This window comes from Halichondria panicea, chromosome 4 (genome assembly GCF_963675165.1).
Source record: "Halichondria panicea chromosome 4, odHalPani1.1, whole genome shotgun sequence".
Lineage (NCBI taxonomy): Eukaryota > Metazoa > Porifera > Demospongiae > Suberitida > Halichondriidae > Halichondria > Halichondria panicea.
The window spans coordinates 5,705,791-5,730,265 of record NC_087380.1 but is presented as its reverse complement, the minus strand read 5'-3'; the positions used below and the strand labels follow the sequence as shown (position 1 = coordinate 5,730,265).

The window sequence follows — 24,475 nt, the reverse complement described above, 5'->3', positions numbered from 1 at the left end:
CTTTTTAGGTCTACACATGACCGATAGTCGATCGGAAGTCAACACCAGGTTGATTGCAGCTATTTAACTCCCGTAGCTTTATAACGAGCACCTTTGAGAAACTCTCTATGTTTAATTTGTACGTCTTTTGTTGAGTAACTGTACCGTTTAGTTTAGCTAAAATTTCAATCTCTACTACATGTACTAACCTCGCCTGATTCACGTGCAGATTTCTGCAACAAGCTCTCACTAGACATAATAATTATTATTTATAGGCCCTAATAAAAATATGCCGGCATAATAATAAGTTAAAGGGTATTAAATAGGCATTTTTTGAGCTTTGCATAATGACAAAATGACAACGACCGTCCTCATGGCCAAAAAATTGTGAAGTGTCAGTTGAAGTCAGCAATGCAATGCTGACTTAAACTGATCCAGAATATTCACCTTCACAATTTTTCTGCAACATAATAATACTGAAAGTTATATTTCTTGTGTCAGTTGTGTGCTGCATGTGTTTATGTCTACGTTTACGTCTTAATTTTGTCTATAATAATCTATTACATGGTTTTTTGAGAATAGCTCTCACACACTGTAACTAAAGATGCACTCACTGACCTCAATTTGGTCCCCTTTCCCATTGGTAACCCAATCCAATTACCCATCCATGTGCACATCTAATTAATACCCTCGTCAAACCTCTCCCCTTTTGCAAATAATGATGGGAATGTGTGCTGAGAATCCTTTATGTTTTTGGCAGCCTCAAAGTACTCTTGGAAATGCAGGACGACACCTATAAATTATATCAAGATATGAGGTTGGATCAAACTGTAGTGTAACTCTCGGCTTTCTGCCAAACGACATCTGGAGATGCTGAAACCTATAAAAAGTACCAAACATCTCCCCCCCCCTTTAAGAAAACTCCCATACACGTTTGAGTGAGGGAGCACGCCAAAACACAGGCGAAAAATTATACATATACGCTTTATATTGGATAGACATGCCTCGATTTTAGCAACTTTGTACATGCAGTATGCCATTGGGTAAATTTGGGACCCGAGTGTCTGGCCTTTGTGTGCAACCAATATATTATTCCATAGAGCTATAGTAGACAGTATAATTATATAACATGAAATCATAATAAGCATGCATAATTATAGACAACTTAAAAATCAAGGAAATTACGTTATGTGCTACATTGTTTCGAACAGCCTACAACTATTAACTATGCATGTGCAGCAAAAAAATAAAAGTTTCAACGCACACTATAGAAAGTTACTATTGAAAGTTAGAGTACGAATTAAATGACTCGACATATTCTCGGATTGCCACATAGCAGAATGCATATTGCTCCTGCAGAGGGAAAAGACAGTAATTACACGGGAGAGCTACGACGCTACTATCCTTATAGTTTAACTAACAGCGAGTATAAATTCTCAACAAAAGACAATGCATATTTATTGCATGGAAAGTATAATCCCAAGGAACAGCCTCCCGAAAGATTTAATTAATACTTAAGTGAAGAAAAATACTCCGGAACCCTATGAAATCCGTTCGGTTCCCGTACCGTTAGTATATATAATTAGTGAAATTACTGCTCTTACTAAGCACTAACGGGCATAGTAGCAGTAACACTGCTTATAATACCCGATTTAATTATGCAATGCATGTATACAGTACGTAGCAGCATCACTGGACTTACCACTGACTGGACCATGTGTGGTCGCTGTGTCCTCAAGTGCTTGACACAGTGGAACACGTCCACCAACCCCTCCGTCTTCACACGATCAATGGATGTGCTCAGAGCACAGAATGCACCAGTACGACCAATCCCAGCACTGCAGCAGGGAAATCACATGTTATTCTTTGAATGTGTAACCAAAGTTTCGTAAATGCATTTTATTTATACACAGGTCTTGCTTTTTTAGTTTCTTAGTCTATAGTAATGCGTATATGTACAATTCTGTAGTATAGCCCAAATACAAGTATCGACACCTTATAATTATGATCGAAGCTGAAATTGTGTGTAAATCTACCTAATAGAGTATATACATGTAGCTGTACTCAGGAACACTCACCTGCAGTGAACGAGGATGGGCTTGTTCCCAGTGTGTGACTGGGTACGGTTCACCTGATCGATGAGGTCGATCATCCCTGCCCCTGACATAGGAGCACCCTCTGCCGGCCATGCAATGAAGTGATACTGCTTCAAAGTGCGGGACTTGCCGTCAGTCGCCTGAAAGAGTATAATGGTAATAAACAATACAGTTTCATAGCTGCAAAGAAGAATATTGTGCTCAATTTTGGCAAATAGAAAGCTCTCAATTTAAAACCTAGCTCTTGATTCTATAATAACGGCCGTACGCGTGTTACACTGAAAACTTTATTTAGTAGGCTACGTATATAAATTATCATTACATCAATTTACTCAGTTGCACTCACAGTGACGTCTGAGACCTTGAGCTCTCTGAGAACGTAGTCTTCATACTGGTTGCTATTGACCAGCTCTACGGTCAGACTGCCCATCTTCTCAGTAGAATTGACCGCCTCGGGCCAGTACTGGGCACATTGCTCCTATACACAGAGTAATAAGGCACATTGTTATCAAGGCAACAAGATGTTCACTCATTGACAATTAAGTGATGAAGAGAAGACCGCATTTCTTACTATTGCGTTATCGTGGATGCATGCAATGATCATGGTCATAGAAATTTACAATTCCACTTGAAATTTCAGTTATGGACACATTTTTTATAACGTAAAATAATGACAAAACTTCAATTCCATCAGTGACACCAGTATATACATGCAGTTCTGGTTATTACCTTCCCCTTCTCCTCTAGCTGAGTGAGCATGACAATGACGTGGACCTCTTTCTCCCACACCAACCTCCAGAAGTCGTTCAGCGTATTGAGTAGAGGACCTTGAGTGGCTATGTATGTGGCCTTGTTGGAGTAGCCCTGCACGTAAACGACAATGAAGTAATAAACAATCACATCACTACCTCCCAGCGTAACAAAAATTGACATTAATAATCAAATCTACATGTAGAGGTAATGCGAATGTGGACTGCGTAATACAGCCCTCAGCATTAACGCAAATAACCTTACTGCTATATACGTAACTACAAAACCGTATCTTAGATGCATGAGCTCTCTCTTACAGTACTCTCGATAACAAACTCACATCAATATAGCTTGCATTGATGTAGTCGGAGCCACCCACTCCAGGGGACATTTGCAAGTGCACTCGGTTGTAGTTGTCTGTAAAACGTAATGGCACATACCACTTTCGTCATTGGTAGACAATAATTATAAGTGTATACACATTGGGAGCTTATAACTATACCTATAGCTAGAGCAAAGCAGAGGGATAAGATTTGCTGCCTTACATTTTAAATTCTAGTATGGATACACGAGACTTCCCTAAGGACTAATAGCTTACATGGGAGAGCATTGGAAATCCTGTTCTTGAACTTGTTGGCGTCATCGTTTGCATCAGTGAACTCTTTCACATCCACCTTGAACTGTCTCAAACGCTGCAGGTGGGGATAAGACGCACTTAGTCATGCAGTAGCACAGAAACAGTGAATTCACACCATACATAAGAGTTGTCGATGATTAATACAACACGTACGTAATACGCAGATACATTAAGATAATAATATTATTATAGACAGTGGTTAATCGTATAGCTAGTCACAAAACCATTCATCCGTTCAACACTAGCTGCCTTCGGATGCCTATACTAACTATTCGCTGTATAAAGTTCCTCACCCCATACTCCTTCTGAAATCCAGTTTCCCCTTCTGCATCAGCCTGCTCCAGCTCAGCATACTTTTGCACCAGCTTCTCCACTCGTATCTCGGTAGCCCCACTGGTTATTCCCTCCATGATAGCATCATGCAGGAACACGTACTGAGCCTGAGTGTATAGTGTGAGAAAATAGGCAGCTTTCTTGTTTGCTACATGTACTATAGGTTGAATTTATACAGTAGTAGGTAGACACATTGTTAATTATGTGTAGTAAAACTGAAGAGGGTATATACCTCTGTTTGAACCATGTGGTTTCTCTGGTCCCTGAGCTTGGTAACGTAGTTGAACGGGTCGACCACCCCTTCCTGCATGGCTCTTTGTAGCTCCACGTCAATCGTAACCATAGTACCAGTACGACCAACTCCAGCACTGCAGAAAATAGGAAGGAGAGGTACGGGTAGTGTTAAAGATTGAGGTTCTATAGAGAGGGAGGCTTATAGCACACACATAATAATTATAAATGATTGCACTTCTATATTAATTTTTGGGCGTGTACATATTATACTTGGCCAAATAGAATGGAGTCTATTTGCAACATGAGTGCAGAGTCAATGGTAATTACATGTACGTGCACGTCTCATATGCATATAGTACTCGGTAAGGAGTGAGTCTCCTATGATTTACCTGCAGTGAATGAGGAGTGGTCTCTCGTTGCTATAGGAGTGCATGTTCCGTACCCGACGCAGGAAGTGTAGGAGGGGGGTAGGATGACGAGGGACACCAAAGTCAGGCCATGATACAAAATGGAACTGACGCACCTCCTTTACCTCTTCAGAGTTTATCTAGAAGTTTTAACGTATGTAGTTACACGTGACAGTAGCAATAATTATAGTCACACGTTGGGGGTTTGTCAAGACTTTGACGGTTTTACTTGCATTTTCTCGCCCCAATTTGAGCACTCAAACGAACTAGCAAGATGCCTAATGTACACCATTTCTTTGACTCACCTGCTTAATGTGGAAGTGGCGAATAACAAAGTCCGACTGAGTGACTGTGTTGACCAGAGACACATCAATGCTGGCATACTGCTGGTGTCCTGCATTGGGCCAGTACTGGGAGCACTTGATCTTCATCTTCTCCACCAGGTTAGTGAGCATCACAATGGTCGGTATGTCATAATCCCATACCATCCTCCAGAAATCTCCAAGTGTGTCCGGCAGGGGACCCTGTGCTGCAATATACTCCCTGGGCCGGTTGTAACCCTGGAAATCAAGAGGAGGGTCCGGTCATACCATTGTATGATCTGCTCAAGTTATAAATTGGAACACATAATTATTGTAAGTAAAAGTGTCAGTAGTGCAGCAGAATAACTGAAATTCAGTTTTTACTAATGTGATTTTTACCCATTATAGTGATTCAACATAATGATCTTTACCCGATACAATATGCACTTACAGCAATGAAGTTAGCATTGATGTAGTCGTGCTCGGCACCCTCAATGGAAGTGAGGACCACTCTGGTCTCGTCAACTATGCAGGGGGGAGGAGATCGGTCATGCAACACCAATTAATCAGTTGCTTTGTGAATACATACGTGAATCAATACTTACAGCACTGGATGTTGGCATAGCGATTCCTGGGTTTGTTATCTGGGGTAGTGCAGATGTCCACAGCTTTTTTAGGGGACTTCTCTTGGATGATCTGTAAGCATAAACAGGTGCACCATAATACAACCATGTACATGTACATTGCAACTTACGATTACAATGGAGCATTTACTTAAACAACCAACACGTGTATACTAAACCTCACTCTACACAATATTTGGTGTTTGTATATACATATTTCCCATTGATTATGAAACAACTTAGACCTACAGTACTAGTACATATATGTATGCATCCGTGCTGAGAAATGACTCTTAGCTATGGGATACTATTTGTTAGGACACCACATCAATTAAAGCTTGCAATAGCAATGTAACAAAAACTTAACTAGCCTATACTGCATTAATACTCAACAAGTTCACTATTTATAGTGTCTGGACATCACAAAGACTGATTGATCGAATAATGTACGTATAGCTGCTGTTACAAATATAAAAATCTTTCTTACGACCAACAAGTTTTAACTTATAGTTGCTTAATTGTCTAAATCGCACATGACACTCTATTACACACACTCACACCCACACACCACACACACTCACCCTGTACTCCTCTCCGAAGCCGCAGTTCTCGTTGGTATGCATCCTCTCACAGTGGGAGGAAAGCACGGAGAGAGGGATGGGATGACGCACAACAGAACCTTTCATGGGGGAGGGGTATTGAGTATACTGGTTTGTGATGGATTCACTGGCTCCATAATCAATTATCAGAATGATTGCATAAATGCACTGGGCAGCAAAACAGTACTAATTTAGTTACACCCAATGAGTTTTCAGCGATCAAGTGTGGAAAGTATTTTGGACGGTGGTTCTCACACAAATGTACTGTGAAATTTGATCACATGTGGGCTGTGGTTGCTATCATAGGTGATACATACCTAATGGCTACTCAGTGAAATTAAATACACATGCATGTAATTAATGCTCGCAGACACTTGTGTGAGCTAAGAACACAACATGTTATTGTACATTGTACCTCAGCATTCAAACACAACCAGTGCACTGAGCTAAGAACACAACATGTTATTGTCATTGTACCTCAGCATTCAAACACAGCCAGTGCACTACATACCTTCATCTGGTGGTCTGTAGTCCGTTAGCTTGAGTGTCTCCACACCAATTCCATTGTCAGTCTGGAATGGAGTACAGCATATTAACGGCTAACAAAACCATGCAGCACTATTACAATGCATACCTCGTTGTTTGTCTTGTATTCGTACTTTCGACCACGCCTCCTAATAACAGCAAAAAAAAATAGCATACACATGTATAACTAGCAACTGGAGACAAATAAGCTTGAAGCATTGTATCATTAGTTAAAAGTATAAATCAATTATAAATACCATTAAATTTTGGAGGCCTTTGGATATAACAGTGGTTCTTGGATCATTAACCACCAAATGAGCCTATATACGTACATCTAAACACCAAATCACAATGCAACTGGAGCCTATAATTATGAGATTGTGTACCGAGGTAACTTACACGAAAATGACAATCACCACTACAACGACCACAACCACAATGATCACCAGAAGAACCACAATGATGGCTACAATGATTGCAGTGGAGTTTGTTGGAGCAGGGGCTGTAAAGGGGGTGAGGGGGGGTGTTTGTGCATTAGTGTCTGTTAGTTTGTGGGTGTGTCTTGTCCGTGGGCGTGTGGGGTGCAGGTGGCTAAGTGTATGCTGGAAGAGCACAAGTTATCGCTCTGTCCAAAGAGACCTTGGTACGCCTGCTTTAAAGATGCTGACTAGGTTGTTCATGCTGTTGATTTAATGTTAATGGTATGTGACTATACTAGTATTAGTATAAACGCAAAGTGGAATTTGTTTATACATGTACTGTATGCAGGTAAAACAAACGAGTGAAATGGCACATCAACATCCAGTACATGTACTTTATGTGTACTTACGAATTTCAGCAGTAGATTGGACATATCCACTGGATGCAAAGTCATCATACTGTCTGTTATCTGGATCAGCCTGTCTCACTGCTCTGCGTCCCATCTAAGGCAACACACCATACATTTAATGAAATACAAAAAAGGCATTCATATACGTATAACAATCCGTCATTATAGCACAATCTTTCTAACATGTGCACTCAAACTCAAAATTTGGGAGGGTCCATCCACTAATTTCAACTACATTTTGTTAGTCATTATATCCACGCACAATCTTGTTAAGCTCACCTGATTTGAGCCAGATGCTGAGAATGCACGTACAAAGAAAGTGTAGCTTGTAGCGAAACACAGCAGTCCATTGGTGTAACGATCAGGACGGTCATTCGGAGAATTCACATCATCGTCATTATCCTGTCCAACCACAAACTTGTCTCCTGTGAGGCCCTTATAGAGGTCACCACTCATCTCAGCAGTGATATAAGCATATGGGGAAGAAGGTTTGCTATTGCAAGAAAGGTCAGCATAGGTTCCAATATCTTGCTGGGGAAATTGAACCTTTGAGTCTGAGTTTAGATCGCTTATTGCTGTTCCTTCAGGAAGGAAGACCACAATGACTTGATAGTGAGTTATGACAACATTGTCTTCTGAGAACGAGGCAACACCAATAGTGACTGTTTGTGGGTCGCTGTTAATGACCTCCTCTCCAGAAACTGACGACGGCTCAACAACAGCAGGAGGTGGGGGAGCTGGGGACAGAATAAATAGCAGCTGAACAAATACTTGGGGAAAGAATAAATATTCTAGGAGGTAAATATGCAGAAAAAATGTGGAACTCTAAGCAAACAGAAAGTGAATGTAACTCACCATTCAGTGTGTTCACAGTACTGGTAGCTGGCATTCCATTGCCAGCTCCGTTGACTGGAAACACTGACACTGTGTACTGAGTGTTAGGGAAAAGGTCGATCAGAGTTGTTCCAAAATTGTTATTGGCTGGAGAATAAACGTCTCCTAAAGAAAACAGAGTGGTATCTGGGTGACTGAAGCTTGGAGCGTATTCTCTGATCCCGACAAATGAAACCTGGATAAGTAGACGTCAATAAATCAGGGTTGACATTCAACACACACTAACATACCTCATAGTGAGTGATGACTCCATTTGGCACGTCTGGTTCTGTCCAGGTCAGTGTGATATTTGTCTCAGTGGGCTCAGCCGTCAATCCAGTGGGCAGGGAAGAGGCTGTTGAGAGAGCAATAAGTATACTTAGGTACTGCATGTAATATAGTTATGTTTACAAGTCCGGCGAGACAATAATTTTAGTATACCTGTATGTAACGGCAGGATGTTACGGCACATACAGATAATTATGTGAATGTAGACTTGAAGAATTAAATGTGTGCTACTACTGACATGTACGTATGCTACATTAAGTGCTGCCTTACCGTCCTGATCAGTCGTAACTATAGGAGACGGGTCACTCTGATTGCTGCAGCCGATGTTATTGCAGGCGTCTATAGTGAAGGAGTAGTTGGTGTAGGGGAGAATGACCCCCTGCATTGAAACATTGTACAAAAGCTCCCCTGCAGAGCTCATCAAGTCACTAGGATTGAGGGTACTGATCAGAGGGGAACTGTCTGAGACATCCACAGAGCGTATGTACAAGGAAAAATTGGTCACTGGTCTGTTGCCGTCAAAAGAGGGTATCCAACTAAGAACCACCCAGCGAGCACCAACATCACGAGTGCTCACATTAGCAGGGGAGTCTGGATGCTCTGTAGGTTAAAATGACACACTCAGTCACTCACCCGATGATTTTTAAACACGTTGCTAGTGTTACACAATCATGCCATTCTGAGAGTACGGAAAGCACTTACCTAAGATAAACAGAGGTATATTGTTGGATACTTCACTCAATGTGGTTGTCTCAAGAAGCATGTTGGTTCCAGTGCACGTGTAGTTCCCAGTGTCCTCCCTCACCGTCTTTTCAAACGACAGCAACCCGACAACTCCAAGCTCTCCCAACTGACGTACTTGATCCACAGTGACATCAGTGTACATCATGAGCAGGCCCATTATGCTGCCACTGCCTGTGTATCCACTGCTCTGAAACTCAGCACTACTGTTCGTGTCCATGGACACCGCGGCAAATTCTACGACGTCCAGTCTTGCTAAGAGTGAGGAATCACTGTAAATGTTGACAATCTCTCCGTCCTTCCTCCAGGAGATGGATGGAATGGGGAAGCCAGTGACCAGACACACAAGGACAGTAGGTACGCCCAGTCGCACTTCAGTAAGAGCAGATGTATCGACTATCACAGGGGTCACTACATGTGCATAACAAAGCAGTAGATACACGTATATGAGTACACACAATTCATGCAAAATGCATGAATTGTGTATAATAATTATTGTTAAAAAGTATATGTAGTTGAGAACTGACAGTCTACGCTCGAGCTGGCTATAATTATATTACTTAGTGGAAAAAATGTTGAAGTATTATAATTACTAACCATGGACAGTAAGGTTTGCAGAAGCGGTATCAGTTCCAATGGTATTAGCAGCCGAGCAGGTGTACACTCCTCTGTCCTCATAGGTCACATTCGTTACTGTCAGCTCTCCAAACGTACTTTCATTACGATCACCTACAATGGTGTACTTAATGTTGCTGACAATATTCATCATTATTTGGTTGAAATCAGTGAACGTCCACGAGACATTATGATCAGGAGATGCCAAAGCATCACAAGAAAACACAGCACTCGATCCATTGTTAATTATGACCTGATCCATTGGAGGATTGATTATCACTGGTGGTCCTATAATTATTAGGGCAAATAGAAAAAGAATGCAACATTAAATTTATTTGCGAATGTAGGTATAATAATTATACAGACTTACCATTCACAACAATATCAATGTATGAGTTGTCACTCCCAGCTTCATTAGTGGCTTGCAGAAAGTATCGTCCTGCATCAGTTTCCTCACCAGGAATGCGAGCTTGAACAATATTGCCAATGGTCAGGGTGAGACGATCACTGGAGAAGGTGAGGTTAGATTTTAATGTACGATTTGTCAGACTTGTAATCTCTTGAAACTCAAAACCACTAGCCAACAATGGCAAGGAAAAGTTAGCCGAGTAGTACCAGCGAATATTAGACACCATGACAACAGGGGAGGCCTTCTCAATACTGAAACTAAGAGTAGCTGATTCTGACTCATTAGCTGTTATTCTCCGATTAACAGCCAAGGAAGTGACTTCAGGTGGAACTGTAGTGAGATACAACACCGTTTGATCCAATGCAATAATGAAATAATTACATTACCTTGAACAAAGAGAGTAACGTCTTGTTGATCTCTTCCGTCCTCCATCACACCATTGTTAATTAGAGCATTACTGGCCACACAAGAGTATGTGTCTGAATCACCACCAATTGTGTCAGTGATAGTGATCATACTTATCACTGTGCTAATCTGCCCTAGTGACCCGTACATAATCGTGTTATTCAGTTCCACTCGTGAGTTAATGTCCATTCCAGTTCCATTGAGGAGGAGGTCACCTCGATACCACTGCACTAGTGGAGTGGGTAGTCCAGTGGCTGTGCAGACAAAGGTCGCTGAGTTAGTCTGGTTTACCACCAACATATCTCCAGGCTCCAGGGAGGTGATCATTGGACGAACTGCAAGGAGTACATGGCACTTTTCAATCACCCTGCTTATAGCAAAAGAATATACATGTACTTGCAAAGAAATCTTGGGCGAAATGTTGAATCACACACACATAACTATATCCTGATTAAGTAGATATCTGTTAACTCACCATGTACAGAAAGACTTGCAGTTGCGCTGACCATTCCCACCACATTAATAGCTGTACACCTGTACTCTCCGAAATCAGACACATTAGTGGACAGTACTGTAAAAGTGCTCGTCAAAATTCTGTCATCATCCATTGCTTCAGTAATCTCATAATCAGCACCATCCATGACACGAGAGGTGGAGTTTGAGACTGGATCGTAATAGTCCCAGTTGACAGCTGGTTTGGGACGAGCACTGGCCTGACAAACAAACACAGTTTTGTTGCCTTTAATGATGGTGACATCCACTGGGCTTTGAGTGATAGTTGGAGACACTGCATTGGATTGAAGGTACATGTATGTACAGTGTATATATAGTGTAGTTATCACAACAATGCAAAACAAGATAGTGAACCAACATACCTATACTTCAATTACAAATGTGTACTATAATTTACTTAAAATTTGTATCTGACTCCAAACTTTCTATTCAACCTCATACTTATACATCTTTGACAAAATAATATTGTGCTAATCAATTTGCTACATATATCAGTCAAAATTAGTAACCTAAAAACAGAGAAAAATCTGAAAACACCCGTTTATAATAAGCCACGGTAAATAAATCATCAATTACACAGTCAGTACTTAATTACGGCATTATACCTTGTATAGTGAGTTGAAATGATTCCTGGTCCATTCCATACTCATTATTCACCACACACATGTACACTCCAGAGTCGGAGTCCATTGTTCTGTTAATCATGGCAGTTTTTGTAACTTGGTACACGGTTTCTCCATCTTGGTTTCTTGTTACTTCAACAGGTACAGAGCTCTCCTTAACGTCAACTCTAGCCGTGATGTTACCAAAGTTAAAGTCTATCACAGGAGCAGGGATACCAGTGGCTGTACACTCGAAAATAATAGAGTCTGTTTCATTCACAGTGTAGTTTGTTAGTCCGACTTCAGGATGCACACTAGTCACCACTGGCAACACTGTAACAGAATAAAACATAAATGTGATCGATTTGTCCTGAATTTTAGGGTGCAGATAACTACAGAAGACGACTCACCATTGACTGTTAGGGTTGCATTACGCATGTCACTGTCTACATCATTCTCAGCAATACAGCGATACACATTACTGTCAGAGGGGAGGACATCGTTTATAGTCAAGTTACTAATTAGCTGTCTTTCTGCCATCGCAGTCTCAGTCACAATAACTCTTGGATCAGACACATTCACAGGCAGGAGTGAGTCGTTGGTGCCATCCCTGTACCAGGTGATGCTAGGAAGTGGCCGGCCAGTGGCTGCACACAGGAATGGGGCTGACATTCCCTCAGTGACATCAACATCATCAGGGTCCATGGTGATATCAGTAGCAACTGGGCAGTCACAATATGTAAAGTACATTGTATTCTTAAATGCACATCACACGACATGCAAGTGATATAGTGTACAAATAATTATACTACCATAACTGATTACTTACTTTGCACAACCAACTCAAACTCTCTTGTTGTATTCCCGACATCATTCTCAGCCCGGCACTGATACTGTCCGGAGTCCTCGTCTCGTGTGGCTGAGATTGTAAGCTGTGAGGTAACTAGGAAACCAGTGCCCCTGTTGTCAGATAGCTCATAGTTATCATCAACTTGAGATTGAGATATGGAAAATCGAGTATTGTTAATACTGGTAGCTGATCCATTCCTGAACCAGCTGATCCTTGGTGCTGGAATACCACTAGCAGAGCAGTTGAATGTGACTGATTCGCCTTCATTCACAGTGTAATTGAAATTGATCACAGGAGTGAGGATCCGAGGTAGATCTGTATAAAATTTATAGTGTATTTTAGCCCATTAAAAGACATGCACACCTACCATTAACAGTTAGCTGTGCCATCTCTGTAGCTGATCCAAGCAAGTTAGAGGCAACACAGATGTACACTCCCGACCTGACTGGCTGAGCCTCGTTGAATGTGAGATTGCTCACGATAGTACGATTAATAGGAGCGTTATTAATCTGTACATTGGAGTCTGTAGTGACATCGACTTCAGTCCCATTGTCTCTCCTGAGCCAGGAGATGGTTGGTCTGGGAACACCGTCAGCAGTGCAGGAGAACAAGGCAGGATTAGGAGCGACCACACTGACGTCCACAGGAGGAACCGTGATGGATGGAGCAACTGGAGTGGGGGGTGGTTACATACTAACTCACAATCAAATGTGCAAACAAAGCATATAATACCGGTATGTGAGATAACACACGTTGTGAGACTATAGGCACAACGTACACATTAGAGTGTGAGTACTTGTACCACACAAACATACTGTACATGAACGAACACACTACATATAAACAATGTTTGTATACATGCTTGAGTAGCCGTGTAGAAAAAAGATAATTGCATAGACATTAAAATAACAGCACTCAATAACCACTTACCATTTTAGTACTTAATTACTAACAAACAATACAATCACAGATGCTTTGTTTGATTTATTTAATGTATGTGCAAGTTAGCATAATTATACCAATATTAATATTAACGCACACTAGTTCATTATAACATGTACACGTGTTTGGGTATTTGTACATGTATGAACCTGCATATAAGCACATGACATTCTGTAAGATTGTTCGTATTAATGGCCTTGCTGATCTAGTCAACTCGGCATCTTTATAATACTCTATGTAATTATAACCGCTCACCATTCACCACCACCTCAATGCTAACTTCATCCAATCTCGTTTCGTTCAGTTCTTCCACAGTATTCATGGCTCGACATATTCCCTCATCACCACTGTCCCCATCCATAGCATTGATAAGAGTAAGTGAAGCAGTCACTAGAAACGTTGTATTGGGTAACAGCTCAGCTGGTTGGGTCTCTACGATAAATCGAGGCAGTCTGAGTAGTTGGTCTCCATTGAAGAAGGAGATGGTGGGAGGAGGTAGTCCAATGGCCACACATGTAAAGGTGATGTTTTCTGTCTCATTGACTCGGAAAATTTCTCCACTCATTGGAGATACAATTTGAGCTCCAACTGTATCAAAGGGAGAAAACGCAAAAAGACGTTTGCAATTAAGATATTGTGTACAATGAAGACTATACAATGTCATATATGGACAAATTGCATGTACATACATGTACATTTCCAATTACATAAACTTACAATATATCACGACTTCAGCTGGACGACTGACAGCCTCTCCAAAGTTGTTGTTTGCTCTACAGCTCCAGTTTCCAGTGTTCAGTTCATCAGTTACTAGGATGGTCAGATTACTGGTTACATTGAGTCCATTAGCTGTCTCTGTGAGGTCAATATTGTCCTGCATGGGTAGGGAAAACTCAGTCTCTTCTCCCGTGGGAGACGTCCTTGTCCAGACTATGGTTGGCCGAGGGTAGCCTTCAGCTGTGCAGGTCAGTGTGAGTGGGATGGGGGCAAATACAGACACTGGAGCTGGGTCCTCAAGAATTGTGGGGGAAACTGTACAGGAGGGTTAGGGTTAGGGTTAGCGAGAATACATACTGTGTGTATGTCTAACTAATAGCTATACGAGCAACAGACACCATTCATTTAGTAACTTACAATTTACAGTCAGGTTGTAGCTCTGAGTGTCGTTGGATGGTGCACCCAGTATGGTGTTAGAGGCCTCACATCTGAACATACCAAAGTCAGTTCTGTTGACTTGTGTGATGTTGAGCAGAGAAGTTACGTAAATAAAACCAGTTGTCACATTCGATATTTCCATTGTAGAAATTTGAAGCCTGGCATCAGCAATGTCAACAACATCACTTCCCCTATACCACACAAACACAGGTGCTGGGGGTCCACGAGCAGTACATGTCAGGGTGGTTTGATTTCCCTCGGACACGAGTAGGTCAACCAAATCAGCGGGGAATGTGATGTTAGCAGGGGCTGTAGTAAACAGTGGTAATCATACATGCACTTTGTGTACCCAAACAAGTCTATGCCTTTATTTGAAACAAGCCTAGAATACTTGCACATTGAATGAATTAATGTTTCTAGACAGAAATAAAAAGAACGGGAATGGTACAATACTTCTTCACTCACCAGTGACAGTAACATTAAAGGTAGTGGTGTCCATCCCAGCAGGATTGACGGCTGTCACAGAATACAGGCCACTCTCACTGGGTAGCTGAACAGGGTCTAGAGTGAGTGTGATGGTGGCTGGTGGAGTGGTGGTGCTGGTGTTTGTGATGATGAGGGCTCCAGTTCTCCCAGTGACGGCTGTAGCTGGAACACCATCAATGAACCAGGTGATCTCAGTCAGTGGAAGGTTGAAGTCAGTGATGGTCACAGTCAAGGTGAGAGTGGAACCAACTACAAATTCGATGTCAGCACCATCAGCAAGAAAGGTGGGACCAACTGTGCAGAAAGAGAATATACATTCATTACTACATTTATTATACTGATCATGACAATAACACAAACTAACCAGCTTGAATGATGAAAATGGAAGAAGAGTCCATTCCAAAACGACTAGTTGCATTACATCGGTACATCCCATACTTGTCTACAGTTGCTATTAAACTGAAGTTTCCACCAGTTGTGTCATTCCCAGTGTAAACAACTTCTACAGTACTGGCTACATCAAACCGCTCCCAAACAATTTCTATAGGAGTGTCTCCAGTTACAACACAAACCAGGTCCACAGTGGTGTTCAGTATCACAGGGTCCGGCTGAATGGTGGTCACAACAGGAGGGTCTGCATAGTTGAGAGATATGAGTGCAGTTAGGTATACGTAGTTAGATTTCATACCTCCCAGCTCTATTGTCACAGTATTACTGGTCCCAGTTCCAGCATCATTGGTGACATCACAACGATAGGTACCAACATCGGTCATCTGAATGTCAGTCAAAATACGTGTTGGTCCAGTTGTTGTATTGCCAGTATCAGTGTTAGTAATGGTGAACATGTAATTGGAGGGATTTCCCCTAAGTACGGAGCAGGTGATGATGACGTCATTTCCGATGCCGACAAGAGTATCAGTAGTATTGATCTCTACTTCAGGAATAACTGCATTGTGAATGATGGAGCATAATATCGATTTTGTGTAAATAATATACAATAATCGATTTTGTGTAACTCACCATTAACTTGTACGGTGATGAAGGCACTGCTGCTGGCGACAGTGAGGTCATCAGAGTTGGTTCCAATACAAGTGTACACTCCATCATGATCAGGGTATGTGGCACTCACAATATGGAGGGACGACTCAATGTTACCAGGAGTTACGTCAACACCTCTGTTTCCAATAGTTCCAGTCAGTGTAGTTGCAAATGGTGTCTCTGTGTCTGTCTGCTCAAAGTCAGTGGTCTGGTTGTTGAACTCCCATGTGATACTAGGAACGGGAGCTCCCACTGATCTGCAGGAGATGTCTACACTCTCTCCCTCGGGGATCACAACAGTAGAGTTGCTGAGAGATGTTGTGTTAGCATCGACTGTGAAATTAGAAATACATTAATGAGTTGGTTCATACAATATCAATGCTATACCTGGCGCAATAACCCCAAAATCAACACCACCAGTTGGTGTGACGACATGAGTTTGAATTGTTGAAGCTTTACGTTGAGGCTGAACAATATAGAACCCCTCATCATCAGCAGTGGTGTTGTCTCGTACAAATGTCTCAAAATAGTTGGGAAGCTCTTGAGGACGCAATAGACCAGGTATTAAAGTGCTTGCAGTGCCTACACCCCAAAACATCAATTCATACTCTCCTGACACTCTCACTTCAATGACCAGCTTCTCAGGAGGACGTAAAATGATGACCTCAGGAGAGACTCTCTCAATAAGAATGGTATTACCTGAAATTACACAACGTCTCATGTTTGTTGTATATTCAATTCACGGCACATTTCATACCTGTATCCAATTGATAAGGTATTGATGTGATGACCTCCCCACCATCACTGTCATCAGTGAAGACACACTGGTACACTCCTGCATCAGACAGTCCAAAGTTAATGATAGTCAGAGAACTGGTCACTTGTCCGTTAGTCATTGTGGTCGAGGCGATGGTGATTCGTGAGTCAGTGTCATTCACAACTTGTCCGCTCCTCACCCACACCACAGAGGGGGCGGGATAGTCCACCACTCCATCACCTTGGTGTCCAGCAGTGCATGTCAGTAGAGAACTATCGACAGTGCCACCAAGAGCTATCCCAGTACGGTTGTCATTGAAGGAAGCAAAGAGGTCAACAGGTTCATTGAGAGAGGGCTGATTAGTCAACATCAATGTCCCATCAGCAGTAGAGGACACTGTTATATATAGCAGAGAAACAAACGTCTACTTTGAAAGGTTTGTTTACACACATTCGTACCTGTTAGTGTGACAGCAGTTCCATTGCCAGAAGTAGCTCCACTAGTAACAGTGCACTGGTAGACTCCATCATCAGAGGCTCTGACGTTGTCCACAGTGAGCACAGATGTGGAGTCATCAGTGAGCAATGATGCTGAACGCTCAGGGAGATTGTCTTCCCTGATACGAATGTGAGGTGGATCATTCAACAGAGAGTTCCCATTGAGAATCCATGTGAAGGTGGCAGTGGTGTCACCCTCTACAGTACAGTAGATCTGGATCACTGTTCCCTCAACCACACTGCCACTGGAAGAGACGAGGGCTTCAGGTCTAGTGAGGACTGTCAACTGGGAGTGGGAAGCTGAAAAAGTAGAAACGTGTATTTCTGTGAGCTATGCAAAATTAGTTTGACATCATCCTTAAGACATTCCTTAATCGGTATCATTGCCCAATTGACCAAGTGTACACTACAATACATTAATAGCGGCTCATTAACAACCACATTTGCACACAAACAACCATAGTTTTCATAGGCACTTATTTATACTACATGCCAATTAGGATAACTACATACATGCACAGTACAGTCGAAAAAGGAGACTGCCTTATCAGCAATGAATATCTCGTCACAACAATAAATCTATGTAAGAAAGAGATGACCAAACAAACTTGGGCAACGTGAATACTATAGGAACTCTATGTAAGGACAGTGTATGGCAACTGATTTAGTTGTACAGTGTGACTTTCATTGATCTTGAGCATCAAGCATCAGCACAGTAGTGTAGACTAAAATGCACACCAAAAACAGTACACATAAACGTAGATTTTGCTTTTATAGTCGAATTTCTAATAAATACAACAATTACGAGGTTATCGACAGCTGAGGTGGATTGAAACTAATCAGTAAGTTGAAAATACACATCACAGACAGAATACCCCTCAACTATTTACAACTTTTCAGTTGGTTTGAGTGGTCCACCAGATGCTTATATCAACACCTGGTCTATCCTATATAGTGCCTATTCTTAAAAACACGTTGTTACAACAACAAACGTCCTGGTAAGAACATAAAATAACTGGCCGAGGCATGCACAAACATCAACTGTTCCCTCCGCAACACAGCAGCAAACACAGTACACTCACCACTAACAAAAGCAACATGTATAGTGTATTAGTGGAATTCTCATTCGCTCTACAGCATTGCAAATGCATAATAATTATACTGTTTCAGTTCCTGTAAAAACTGTTTATCTAATACCAAGTGGGTATGCAGTGAATATATGGAGTGTGGGAGATTCCTAGACTTGAACTGAAGGGCACGAGAGTATTATAGTCATGCCAATACAAATTATTCCACTCTCGATAATTACAGGAAACTCATATATGTATCTCTGGCTTGATTGTATTGGGCCACCAGTGTAATTCTGTGGATCTGTGCATATCTCACAATGCAGCCATAGGGCTAGGGCAATTAGATACAGGTCAATTGAACAGAGAACAGAGTCTTACAGCACGTTTAGATTCATTCTGGGCAGTAGCTACTGAAACAACGACTTTCACACATAGAATCTAGCTAACCACGTTCATCAAGTTGTGCTCAGCTGATATCACCAGAGTCAACTCAGTAGGCTTTTGTTACCTATATAACATGCCTAGGGCAAGGCATCAAAGAGTACAATTATGTTTGCAGACACTTGTAGCTACAACAACAGTACAAGCCTCACATGTAATGCAGCCATATAACAGCACAACAGTCAACAGCAGCTTAGGACAGCAAACGGTAGCTGCCATGTCCAGTTGTCTTGTGTAGAGCTTCTTGGACACAGAGCGCAGTCTTTGGATCACTATTGGATCGCTATTAGCTAATTCTTAGAGGCTAATTAGCAGCTTTAGTGCAGACAACTGACAGGAAAGGGTGGAAAAACTTGCTGTGCAAACCAGCCACGCCCTCAGTTGGATGGTTAAGGTCGCCTACAAGAAAAAGCAATATTCATAGACAGGTAGAGGGGAATAAGGTTGTGCATCTTTACCTAATTGTTAAGAATGGAAAGGTATGAACAGATCAGAGTGATTGGACAAGGAGCCTTTGGGTAAGTTGCACACTACCCTAAAACTATATTATATGCTGACCTCTCAATGATAGGAAAGTGTACCTGGTGACTAGGAAGAGTGATGGTAAGCACGTGGTCACCAAAGAGATCCCGATCGATGACCTTCCTAAAGTCGAGAGGCAGTCAGCATTGAATGAGGTTTGTAATGACTAACTAACCGTAGAATTTGTTCTTGCCTAACGTCTAACTACAACTAAATGCCAGTAATTTAATATCCCCGTGTCAATTCTATCTTTACTTTGTACGGTGGAGAATCCGTACTACTTTAAACATAGTATTATATGACAGCACTCTATAACATTTGATACAGATAACCTTACATAAGGCCCTAAGTGCTACACTGCCTCCACAATGACATAGTCTATCGCACCCCACCACTTACAAATTATTGCCCTCTCTCTCCTCAGGTAAAGGTCCTGAAGCTGTTGAAGCACCCCAACATAGTGGCTCACTATGACAACTTTGTGGCTGACAAGAGCCTGGTGATAGTGATGGAGTATGCCCCCGGGGGCACGCTGCATGAGTTTATTCAGGATAGGAATGGAACTCTCATGGAAGAAGATGTGAGGAGACTCTACTGACTGATTATACCTCCTCCGTACAATATGAATTCTTCTTTCTTATGTGCACAGTGGTCACCTTATTATAAATTCCGTACCATGGTCACAATAATTTATACATTAATTTACTCTCCGAAAAATAATATTCAGTCCTTATAATCTCTTCCTATTTCTATGCCATGGCCATGACAATTATTACTCCCGACACAGTCCTTACTTACATGTAATCTCTTCCCCCTTCCTCTCTCACACAGCATGTCCTCCAGTTCTTTGCCCAGCTGTTGGTTGCCATTGACCACGTCCACTCATTAAACATTCTCCATCGTGACCTCAAGACTCAGAACGTCATGATGAACAGATCCAGGAGTGTCCTCAAGATTGGAGACTTTGGGATCTCTAAAGTTCTCTCCAGCAAAATCACCTCTGCACAAACTGTAAGTCTTTTGATAATCAATTGTCCACCTAAGAAAAGTTGCTGCCTAAAACAGCACTGTCATTGTAGACTCTTTGACCGTCTTGGTACCGTACTAAAGTAAAGTGTGAAGGTTACAGTAAATCGTTTGCTCATTAATTATTCATGAGCTAGATCTAGTGATCGTGAGCAGCTAGAATGAGCTGGACTGCTGAAACGCAGTAGTCATTTCATGGCTCGAATAGACATTTTTACTAGATAGCTTAGGTACAGTCTACTGTAGCTTCACTATATGCAGGGCGGCTCGAAGAGATATTTCAAAAAAAGGCTGCTGAAAGCTCACAAGAGGCTGTTTTCCTTAGCTCTGACCGCCATTTTAAGTAGAGTTAGTCTACATAATTATTATTGTTTTGTGAAAGTGTCTTGGCCTGGAAAAAATGCTTTGACACGCCCTCCAGAATGGTAAGAAGCATTATAATTATAAGAGCTAGCAAGAACACAGAGCTAAAAGTGTTTTGGAGTTTAAAAATTAATCGACTACTAAGTTTGTGTTGTTTCTAGTAACTTGATGATCGCTCCGAGCTTCCACTGGATTTGAAGACTGATACTTGTCATAGGGTGATACACTAATAATTATATTTACATGTATATGTGCTTCAACTATCATGGCATTTATAGTTTCACAAAAATGATTAAAGAATATCATGAATATCATGAGCAAACTGTTTACCGTAACCTACACCTCGTGCAATTAGTAGCCTTGCCTTTGCTTGTTACTTGTGCTATTTTGCACTCTTATTCGTCGTACGTATGATAACAGTTTTTATTAACATTTTCGGTCGCCGCCGTTATTCGAAAACAATACGTTGCCATTGACAGAGTGCAATTACTTGACAGGTAATTGCACGCTGTCAATATGACGTGCAGTTACTGGTGATAACAGGCTGTACACTCTCCAGGCGCACTAATAGCACATCATCCCATTATGATGATTGATGAGGTTATGATAGTAGTAGCAATATTGGTTAATTTGGTTAGTGAACTGAAACAGTTGCTACCCAACCATGATACTAATGAAAGCATCACTTAAATCTCAATTTGTGCAGACTAGTAATTAGGTATAATTATACTCCCTTCTTTAGGTTGTGGGTACTCCGTGCTACATATCCCCGGAGATTTGTGAGGGTAAGATGTACGCTAAGAAATCAGACATTTGGGCTCTTGGCTGTATCCTCTACGAGATGACCACCCTCAAAAAAGCCTTCGAGGGACCAGTGAGTGTGGTGATAAAATAGTTACTTGTAATATCCTTATCACCATCATCCATTTTATGAGTACGCTTTTAATGTAATGGTGAATGTGTGCTATGATTATTTTAGAGCGCATTATCTACAAAACTGTATCATTTTGTACTAATACCTCCACATAATACACTGCACTAGCTGCGGAGTACGAACACTAATGTCTACAGTGTTGAATTTCATACTTAAGCACTCATCTAGACTCCACCCTCACCCCACCCCACACCAGAACCTTCCTGTGTTGGTCCTGAAGATCATGCAGGCATCAGCTGCATTGGTTCCCATCGATAGCTCCTACAGTCAAAGATTGGATAAACTCATCCATCATCTGTTACAGAAGAAACCTGAGAACAGACCCAGCATTCACAGCGTCATGGCAACACCAGTGGTCGTCAATGCACTCTTGAATCTTTGCACTGATGTTGGGAGACTACCTTGTGCAAGGTACATGTACGTACTGTTACCAGTCAAGACTATTTCTGAATACTTAAAAATAAGTTGGATATTGTCTGCATTCATTCAATTTTGCTTCATAATAATTATCATTCTACGTATGATACTTATTATCCACAGACACAGCCAGACGTCGGTGGAGATAGTTCGAGAGGCTAGTGGGGAGGGAGGTCCTCCACACCAAGTCTACCGGATGGGCTCACTGGGGAAATATCGACAGAGATCGTTCTTTCAGGACGACTCCCAAACACAAGGACAAGATGTGAGTGTGCTCTATAGCAGTGCTCAGTGATACACTCCTGCAGATACTTACATCTGTAGCAATTGATTAAGATTCATTGTTTTAGTTCACTTACTGTCACATCTGTTTTACAGTAGTATAACTATTTACAGTACATACCTGTCATATGCCCAATTCTCAGACATAGTTGCTAGTGTCTATTGCATGGAATTTAGTTTTTTAGTAAACTTTCCTTCTCACACAGACCCAGACGAAGGCTGTAGCCAAGTCGGTGGTCTATTTGTGGGGAGGAGGCTCCACTGTACCAATGAAGCTCAGTGTGCCCAACATGCTGACTGATTCCGGCATTGTGAGCGTGGCTTGTGGGCGGAGCCAGCGAGCAGGGGCTACAGAGGATGGCAAACTCATATTTTGGGAGGTAAATAGTATACCCTATGAACTTTCGTTTCAAATTTTAGGTACAACCCAGTAGCAGAGTGATTGATTACATGTACCTTGTCGTATCTACCATCAGTCGCATCTATATCTTAGTCAAATTTGTAGTCTGACATATATGTTGCCATTGGTTTTGTCCTCTCTCAGTTGGTATCTGGCTCGTTGGCAACAACAAGGTTCAGTATGACCCAGAGCAGAGGGCCGAGGGGGGCGGGGCGTGGTCCTCTGGTGTTTGAGCCACGACTGATTGGGGGACTCAAGACCACCGTTATCAAGAAAGTGGCCTGTGGTGACATGTTCACTGCCTGTCTCACAGGTGTGTAGAGCATGGCTGAGTACTATTATACCACGGGTAACCATGGTAATGTGTGAATTGTTACATAATAATTATGATGATATTCTTAATGCTACCTACTATCATATTGTGCTTGTAAAAATCTAAATTGATGTCCCCTCTCCCTTCTCGTACAGACAAGGGTATTCTGATGACATTTGGCAGTGGGATCAATGGTTGTTTGGGTCATGGGGACACTAACGATGTCTCAGAGGTGTGTATCTACGTACTTACTGTGTACTATGTACGGTGCTGTGCAATGCCTTTCAATTACATTGTTTGCTCATGCGTTGCAAAGTATGCCATTAGCATGCATGTTGTACAAACAGTGTGGTTTCATTAACTGCTGCCAAAATAGTTTTTGGGAAATGATCAGAGTTTGTATTTTTTTCTATGCAGCCTCGACTGGTCCATGAGATGCTAGCTCACGAGACCGTGGAGATAGCATGTGGAGCTAATCACATGCTGGCCATCACATGTGAGTGAGAGTATAAACATAGCAAGCTCAGAAAAAGTGTTAACCTTTTGAGTAATGACCTTTTGAGTAATTATGCTGTGTTTGAGTTTACATTTTCCATGTACGTGTTCACTATGTGTATTTCCCGCACCCTTCCTCAGCTGAGGGTGGTCTCTACTCGTGGGGAAAGGGAGATAAAGGTATAACATTCTTAATCTGGATATGCCTATAGACATTGTATAGTCTGCATAATTATGTGTATCCTTTTACGTGTCAACCTTGCACTGTTATAAAAGTTATGTACAATATTTATTTGTACGTACTACATAATTCCTCTTTAGGTCAATTGGGTCTAGGCGCTGATTGTGACCAGCACTCCCCCAGGAAGGTACAGGTGCCAGTGGAGTCACCACCGGCCAGGGCTTGTTGTGGGGTGGACTGCTCTCTGGTCATCACTGAAAGTGGACAGCTGCTCGCTGCCGGAAACAACAGGTGGGGGTTGTTTAACATTACATGGAGGTTTTGCAACGTTAGTTTGTGTAAACAACAGGTTAGTTCATATTCGGTGTGTGTGTGTATAGCTGCTGTAACTGATACCAACTATATAGATGCAACAAGTGTATACTTGTCTGCATTCATTTACAATTCTTTCAAAATATAAAGTAAAAGTACAAACTGTTTTTGGTAGTAATAATATAGTTATTATATTCAAAGGTAACCATTACACGTACGCACACAACCCCATAT

The 24,475-nt window shown here is 41.7% G+C and overlaps 2 protein-coding genes across 3 annotated transcripts in view; one reads left to right on the top strand and one right to left on the bottom strand.

The window, feature by feature from the left end:
• Positions 1 to 24,475, top strand: part of LOC135334531 (serine/threonine-protein kinase Nek8-like) — an 81,998-nt gene that overhangs the window by 55,915 nt on the left and 1,608 nt on the right. The window contains exons 2-14 of one of the 2 annotated variants that reach the window (XM_064529756.1): positions 19,463 to 19,514; positions 19,568 to 19,673; positions 19,943 to 20,098; positions 20,350 to 20,529; positions 21,650 to 21,781; positions 22,038 to 22,252; positions 22,382 to 22,523; positions 22,747 to 22,920; positions 23,085 to 23,253; positions 23,409 to 23,485; positions 23,671 to 23,749; positions 23,890 to 23,928; positions 24,070 to 24,220. In XM_064529756.1, coding sequence (XP_064385826.1) covers positions 19,468 to 19,514; positions 19,568 to 19,673; positions 19,943 to 20,098; positions 20,350 to 20,529; positions 21,650 to 21,781; positions 22,038 to 22,252; positions 22,382 to 22,523; positions 22,747 to 22,920; positions 23,085 to 23,253; positions 23,409 to 23,485; positions 23,671 to 23,749; positions 23,890 to 23,928; positions 24,070 to 24,220 — 1,667 coding nt within the window. In that variant the 5' untranslated portion in view covers positions 19,463 to 19,467. Of the gene's footprint in view, positions 1 to 19,446; positions 19,515 to 19,567; positions 19,674 to 19,942; positions 20,099 to 20,349; positions 20,530 to 21,649; positions 21,782 to 22,037; positions 22,253 to 22,381; positions 22,524 to 22,746; positions 22,921 to 23,084; positions 23,254 to 23,408; positions 23,486 to 23,670; positions 23,750 to 23,889; positions 23,929 to 24,069; positions 24,221 to 24,475 lie in introns of those variants that run through there. The other variant, XM_064529754.1, reaches the window with a different exon arrangement.
• Positions 1,067 to 19,343, bottom strand: LOC135334526 (hemicentin-1-like). The gene is made up of 42 exons (XM_064529745.1): positions 19,149 to 19,343; positions 17,447 to 17,785; positions 16,989 to 17,384; positions 16,619 to 16,930; positions 16,214 to 16,564; positions 15,882 to 16,139; positions 15,558 to 15,827; positions 15,173 to 15,487; positions 14,687 to 15,016; positions 14,270 to 14,584; positions 13,808 to 14,140; positions 12,978 to 13,280; positions 12,590 to 12,925; positions 12,171 to 12,482; positions 11,764 to 12,093; positions 11,121 to 11,432; positions 10,627 to 10,980; positions 10,202 to 10,570; positions 9,814 to 10,119; positions 9,178 to 9,627; positions 8,746 to 9,075; positions 8,439 to 8,542; positions 8,170 to 8,383; positions 7,594 to 8,051; positions 7,315 to 7,408; positions 6,885 to 6,987; positions 6,595 to 6,634; positions 6,472 to 6,532; positions 5,943 to 6,040; positions 5,344 to 5,434; positions 5,190 to 5,263; positions 4,742 to 4,996; positions 4,419 to 4,576; positions 4,028 to 4,163; positions 3,756 to 3,902; positions 3,424 to 3,517; positions 3,166 to 3,242; positions 2,805 to 2,939; positions 2,422 to 2,553; positions 2,058 to 2,215; positions 1,682 to 1,817; positions 1,067 to 1,332 (listed from the first exon to the last, which is right to left on the bottom strand). Exons 1-42 carry the CDS (start codon positions 19,213 to 19,215, stop codon positions 1,258 to 1,260), a joined length of 9,528 nt encoding a protein of 3,175 aa, XP_064385815.1. The 5' UTR covers positions 19,216 to 19,343; the 3' UTR covers positions 1,067 to 1,257.